The sequence below is a fragment of the Aethalodelphis obliquidens genome, unplaced genomic scaffold (genome assembly GCF_003676395.1).
Source record: "Aethalodelphis obliquidens isolate GAN/ISIS:26980383/991018 unplaced genomic scaffold, ASM367639v1 scaffold70, whole genome shotgun sequence".
Classification (NCBI taxonomy): domain Eukaryota; kingdom Metazoa; phylum Chordata; class Mammalia; order Artiodactyla; family Delphinidae; genus Aethalodelphis; species Aethalodelphis obliquidens.
In genome coordinates, this window is record NW_020838014.1 from 3,216,307 (window position 1) to 3,223,624 (window position 7,318).

The 7,318-nt window shown below is 35.4% G+C and overlaps 1 protein-coding gene across 1 annotated transcript in view; it reads left to right on the top strand.

Annotated features, from left to right (window-relative positions):
• Window positions 1-7,318, top strand: part of SYCP1 (synaptonemal complex protein 1) — a 154,742-nt gene that overhangs the window by 31,814 nt on the left and 115,610 nt on the right. The window contains exons 13-15 of the mRNA XM_027091053.1: window positions 4,937-5,031; window positions 5,536-5,720; window positions 6,943-7,010. Of these exons, the coding sequence (XP_026946854.1) occupies window positions 4,937-5,031; window positions 5,536-5,720; window positions 6,943-7,010 (348 nt within the window). The remainder of the gene's footprint in view (window positions 1-4,936; window positions 5,032-5,535; window positions 5,721-6,942; window positions 7,011-7,318) is intronic.

Consider the following 7,318-nt stretch of genomic DNA (forward strand, 5'->3'; position numbering starts at 1 on the left):
TGCTCTTCCCTCCCAGCACTGGCACCCTTACCCCATGCAGAGCAGTGCTGGAGCAAGAGGGGCCAGTGCAGGTGCTCGGCGTGGGTCTGGGTATGGTCTGTGGCATCCCTGGTCACAGTCAGAGTCTGGACTGCTTATGTGCTGCATCTGTAAGCACCATTAATAGCTGTCCCTGCCCCATTCAGATGGGACTAAAATGCCTTTGCAACCCTCACCCTAGTTTGGAGTTGGACTGCAGAGTAGGCAGGGCTGGTGTGGGTGCTCTGTGTGGGTCTGGGTGCAGGCTGTGGTGGTGTCAGCTGTAGTCAGAGCCTGGGACCGCTTCTGATGTACTGTTGCTTTAAGTGCTGATAATGGATGCTCCTCCCTATTCAGATGCTGTTTTGTGTTTGGGCTGGCATAGTCCCTCACAATTGAGCACTCCAGTCAGCCACAGCAGCCCTTTACCTAGTGTGGAGTTGCGGGCAAAGCAAGCAAAGCCTGAGCAGGCACTTGGCTCAGGCTGGGTAGCACACTGTGGAAGTTGTGGGAAATGGGACAGAGTACAGTGCAGTTTCAGTTTGCTTTCTCTGCCTTGTTTCAGGAGTAAGCAAGTGTTGCAGTTCTTCACAAGTTGAGTTTAGGTTTCTTACAGCCCCCTTGTTAGTCTCACTGGTTTTCTAACCAGCTTAGGGGACTTGCCTTCCCACTTTTGGATCTGAGAGCTGAGGTGCCCAATACGTGGTTTGAACTGCTCTCTCCCCAAGGAGGATTCCCCTCCTTTTCCGTGTCTCTTCACAGGGGCACAGGTCCCGATCTGATTGCTTCTCTTTCCTTTCTACTGGATTCCATGTGGATCTTTCTTACAGCCTTGGATGTACAAGAGTTTTTCTGACATTCTTCAGTTAGTTTTCAGTGAGAATTGTTCCACGTATAAATGTATTTTTGATGTGTTCCTCGTGGGGAGGTGAGTTTCGTGTCCTCCTACTCTGCCATTTTGATTTTGATCCCTCCTCTTAATTCTCAGATCTTTTGTTTGGATCATATTCTTTCCACCTTGAAGAGTAATACTTAGAATATGCTTTAGTGAGCATATTCTTGTGATGATTTTGTCTGAACGTTTGTTTATCCATTCTCATCTGGAAAGGATTTTTTTGTTTGATATGTATTTCTAGTTGGCACACTATATGTTAAAACTATATGTTTTAGAACACTGAAGGTAGCATCTTGCTTTCTTTTGGCTTCCTTTGTGTCATTTTTCAACCTAACTGTTGAACCTTTGAATATAAGTTATCTTTTCCCTCTACTGTGGCTTTTTAGATTTTCTTTGCCTTTGATATTTTAGCATTTTCAGTATGATATGTTAAGATATATGCTTAATCTTATTTTACAGCTTCTTGAATCTGTAAATTAATGTCCTTTATTATTGCTTTCCTTCAAACATTATATTTGCTCTATTCTCTGTTTCCTCTCATTCTGGAACTTTGAATAAAAATCATGTTAATTTTTTCTATCTTCTGTGACTCTTAATTTCTTTTCCATCTTTTCACAGTTTTGCTTTTCTGTGCCTTATTCTTGACGATTTCTTTTCACCTATCTTGTCATTCACTAATTCTCTCTTCATTTGTTTCTCACCCACTATGAACTCTTCCAATTTTATTTTCAGTTATTAAGATGTTTAAGATGTTATTCTTACTTATTTTTCAAATCTGCTATTCTACTTTATATAATTTTCTGTTTCTTATTATTTTCAAGGTTTTTATTCTTTAAATATACTAAGAATAGCTATTTTATAGTTTCTTTCTGATAATTCTTTATCTTAAATGTTTGTGGGCCTCATACTGTCTTTTGTTTCTGATATATTTTAGCCCAGATTTTGTTTTATTTATTTAGCCTTGTTTTATTGGGTGCCTTGTTGTCTTTGACTACATGTTTATTATTTTTCTTGAAAAAATTTGTAAGTATTGTAAGCCTTGCCTAGTATGTAAGTAATTTAACTTCCTCTTTGGAGGATTCCTATTTACTTTTACCATGTGCATGGTGGCTCTACCCACCTTAAGTCCGTTTCATGGCTTGGGATTAACTGGACCACTCAGGTGATGTGAACCTGTGCTGTAGATTTGCTTGAGAGTTTGTTTACTTTTGCTCCCTCCACATATAATGATTGTTCTATCTTATTGTACAAATGTTTAATTCTTGGGCTTCTTACCTTATATAGTCTTTGGATTTTCATATTTCTTTTTCTCATTTCATCATAATTTCAAATCAAAAGTCCAGCTTTGCCAAGACCTGCAAATTCCCCTGAGGCAAAAGCAGGTTTTGTACTTATCTTACTTCTCTAAGTTTCTATTTTCCCTTCACTTTGTGCCTGGTAATTTCTTATTATTTTGTTGGGAGTTTAGTGATTTTAATGTTCTTAATATTTGATCCTGAATTTTTATTCCTTTTTAGAGGAATGTTTGTTTGAATGACATACCTCACTATTACCCCAGTGAAATTGTCAGTTTCAATTTTATATGTCATTTCTAGATAGTTTTAGGACATCTTCCTTATTTCTTTTCTTTTATTTATTTATTTATTTATTTATTTATTTATTTATTTATTTATTTATTTATTTATTTATTTATTTTTGTGTTTCGCGGGCCTCTCACTGTTGTGGCCTCTCCCGTTGTGGAGCACAGGCTCTGGATGTGCAGGCTCAGTGGCCATGGCTCACAGGCCCAGCCGCTCCATGGTGTGTGGGATCTTCCCGGACCGGGGCACGAACCCGTGTCCCCTGCATCGGCAGGCGGACTCTCAACCACTGCGCCACCAGGGAAGTCCCCTTATTTGTTTTAGTATTTTTGTTTTTTTTAAATTTTTGTCTGCACCACACGGCATGTGGGATCTTAGTTCCCCGACCAGGGATCAAACCTGTGCCCCCTGCATTGGAAGCGTGGAGTCTTAACCACTGGACTGACAGGGAAGTTCCTTCTTTTAGTTTTTAAAAATGATATAATACTTATTTTTTAAATTCTACAGCCAGTAATTCTAACATCTGAAATCTTACAGTCAGGTCAAAGTCTGTCTATTGTTCATTCTACTGACTTTGCTCGTAGTGCTTTGTTTACTCTTGTGAATTTTGATTGTGAGGTCATGTAATTTCAGCTGTGGAAATTCTTTAAGGCCTGAACTGGAAGTATATTTTTACAGAGGAAATTTACATTTGCAGCTTCTGGAATCCTGGGGGAACTTAGGGGAACTTCAAACTAAGTTTTGGCTTGGAGCTTTTTTAGGATATTCAAGCAGCATATATTCTGTTCCCACACATGCCTAAGTACTAGTTTGTGATTATGATTTCTCAGGGGAGACACTTATTGACAGACCATTATAAATAGTATGATAATAGACAACCTTTAGTTATCATTGCCCCCTTTCCAGATCTACTTTTCCTATTTTTTTCTGAGAGTTGGAGCACTAGCCCCTTCATTTCTACACAGATTTTGAGATTGGAATTTAAAAAAAATATAAACCTGGAACATTATTCTGTTGTTTAACATCCTTCATTGTTTTTCATGACTTAGGAAGCGTACACCTCTGAGCAAGTTATATGAATCCTGTTATGATTTTGTCATTATTTTTCCAATCATATCTGCTATGATTTCTCCCTCATACTTTAAGTTTCATGCTATTGAAATATATTTCCTTTAGATTTCAGAATGTGTCATCCTGTCTCTTCCATTTTTGCCTTTGTATATGCTCTTTCACATCTCTTGTGATTTTCTCCCAACTCCCATTACTCTTGTTAATTGTTACTGGCTTTCAAATGTTTCAACCCAGCTGTCATTTTCTGGAACTTTCCCTCTCTATGTCTGTCTCCCCTTACCTCTAACCGTTACTGGTCCTATTAAGCTTTGGTGTCCCCTCTATGTATTGATATATTCCCAGAATTTCTAGTGACTACCCATCAGCACTTATCTTTGATTATTTGTCTGCCTGCCCAGTTGTACTGTAAATACCTTGAATTTTAAGGTCCAGTTTCTGTGTACACCATACCATCATTACCATCATCATAATAGTATTTAACATTTGTTGACTATATGCTAGAAAACACTGTGGTTAGATGTTTTAAGTTGCATTATCGTGTGTAATCCTAACAGGAACTCTTCAAGATATGAATAACTATCATTTTACATGTGGGAAAAGTAGAGAGAGATTGGTTAAGTATCATGCCCAAGTGTAGGTAGCTAGTAAAAGGAAATAGAATAATTTGAACCCAGAGACAGGCATGAACTGTTTTCCCTTAGTGTTTTTTATGAGGTTGAAAAGTGACTGCATATGTGTAAAGCATATAAACTAGCACCTGGCACTTAGGATTTAGTAAATATTTAGCTATCAAGTGGAGTCAGTAGCTTTTTTTCATAATATTTAAATAAGTAAATGCAATTATTTAGAAAAATATAAAAATCAAGATCGGGAATAATGAAAATCATGAATAATTTCACCATTAGGAGACAAATTACTTTTGAGATTTTTATGTGTATTCTTTCCTTTCACATGTACTATTTATATAAATACTGTTTTTAAGTTGCCCTTTTTATTCTATGATTTTTATGAATATTCAAATTAGTAATAAATAAATAAACATCTATATCATCATTTACAGTGGCTGGCTACATGATATACCATTGTATCACCATAATTTAATGTCTCCTTTTGGATATTTAGGTTGTTTCTAATGCTTAGCTAGTACTAAAAAATGTAGCACAAAATGTCTCTATATATTCACCTTTGAGTCCTTGGGCAATAACAATCTTGAAAGATCAGTAAAAGGTGATGATATCAGTGCATCTGTATATGCATAATTCTCTCTCATTTTGGAGTATGTAATAGAGGAAAAAGTAATTGTTACAAATAATTTGTTTTCTTGGTATGTATTTTTTATTAAGTATTACCTATCTACAACTTTCTTTTTTAGAATTACAGAATGAAAGCTTAAAAGAATCAAATGAGAAGAAGGATCATTTGACATCAGAACTAGAAGATATTAAAATGTCTTTGCAAAGAAGTGTGGTATGATTTAAAAACTGATTAGTGTGTGATAATTCTCACACCATCAGTCAGTCAACAAATATTTACTGAATGCTAATACTATGTACAAGGACCTGAAGCTTCAAACAGAGAAGATACAATCTCTGTCTGCAAATGCTTATAGTTTAGAGACATTTGATAAAAACACATCAAAAGTATAACAAATACAAGACTATGCTAGGTACCAACATGATTCAGGCAAAAATTCTACAATATTTCTAAGAATTGAAAGAACATTATGGGCTGGATTGGTTAGGAAGACTCCATGGAGGGATTGGGAGTATAGGTGGGCTTTGGAGGAATGGTGAATTGAAATAAGAGTAGAGGGTGCGGCACTCCAGATTGGCCAGGGTGGAGTAGAGGAGGGGTGAAGGGATAAGGAGAGAGGGAGGGAGAGGCAGTGAATTACAGAAAGCAGATGAATTCAGCCTTTTTTCTTAAGGCCCTTGGTTCATAGGGGTTTTTTTTGTACTTTATTTCATTTAGAGTACTCAAAAGGCTTTAGAGGAAGATTTACAAATAGCAACAAAAAAAATATATCAGCTCACTAGAGAAAAAGAAGCGCAAATGGAAGAATTTAATGAAGCTAAAGCTGCCCATTCATTTGTGGTTACTGAACTTAAAACTACTACCTGCAACTTGAAAGAATTATTGACAACAGAACAGCAAAGGTAAAAATACTTCTTATTTAGCTGAATAAAAGCAATTTACTTCTAATATTCAGTACCATTTTCTATTCATTGACAACTGGCTTGTAATTCCTATAACAACTATAACCAAGTCTCTTTTTTATATATAAAGTGGGAACACATTTTAAGAGTTTGTATTGGGTAGGCAGGTATCCCAGGAAAAGATAGCAGGTATTCTCTAGGATAGTTCCCATGCATGCTTTTCATAGAGTTAAGCAATATAGACAAGCTCATAAGGGCTGATGCAGTGATATCACATATTTAATTAACTGTGGGTTATTAAATAGAAATAACTTCCTAGGTTGTTGGTTTGTTTTTACTGGGGTCTGTAACCTTCTTTGTGATTTATAAATTTAGCAACTAGCCTGGTACAGAGTAGGTACTCAAACATTTTTAATAAATCAATGGATTAATGAATATGGTTAGGTATATATAAAATATTCATCTGCATTTCATCTAAATAGTTTTTCTAAAACTTGAGTTAAAAACTTCATCTGTTTTCCAGTACTTTGTATTAAGGAAATGTTTATATGAAGTTGTGTTATGAGGCCTAGGTAATTATTTTTGTCCCATTAGTATAAGGGTTAATTAAGTCTGGAAGATGAAAGAGAGGAATAAGCTTCTCTCTGAAGTCATGACCTGGGCCTAGTAGAGTTTCTTCTCTACTGCTTGTGTATAGTGAAGGAAGGAAAACTAGATATTCTAGCTCAGCTAATCTTGTATATTCTTGACTGACCTATCCAGGTGATTTTCAAATTTTAAGTGACTTTGGATGTCATCTGTTCCAATTACCTCAGTTTTATAGATGAGGAAATGGAAAGCCAGTGGAGTTAAGTGAATTGGGTAATCCTCATATATTGTTCCTAAGGCAGAATTCAGTATAATAGTAGTTATGTACTCAATCTCTTTCAAAGTTCTAGGATGCATTAATTTGATTATCATCAATAGCTAAGAGCTAAATCATGACAATAAGTTTGAGGTTTTATGTAGATGTAATTAATACACAACTATGTATGTATAATAGTAATATCTTGTTTTGAAATGTTACACTATCTGACACAAAGTAGGTTGTCAAGAAATGTGTAATAATTGAATGAGTGAATCTATGAAAAGATATACTGTTGCTAAATTGCACCAGTTTTAGTTACTAGATGAATTCTGACTAAAAGAATATTTTACATTATGAACTAATATATTTTACAAGGTTGGAAAGAAGTGAAGATCAATTGAAAGTACTTACCATCGAGCTTCAGAAGAAATCAAGTGATCTGGGTAAGTTTTAGAGAATAACATATGTACATGATAATATTAACCAATTATAAAACCATCAACATTATTTCAGAATAAAATATAGTTTCTCCTCCATCATTTACCAATAGTGATTATTTGGTAACTATTAATTTGATTTTTCAAAGATAGAAAATTTAAATCTTAAGAAAGACTTTTCAGTTTCATTATGCAGTTCATACATACCTAGAATTGTAAGGAGCCTAACAGATGTTTTGTAGTCTTTTTTATTTTTCTTACTCTCCCTCTCTCCCTCTCTCCCTCTCTCTCTCTCTCTCTCTCTCTCTCTCTCT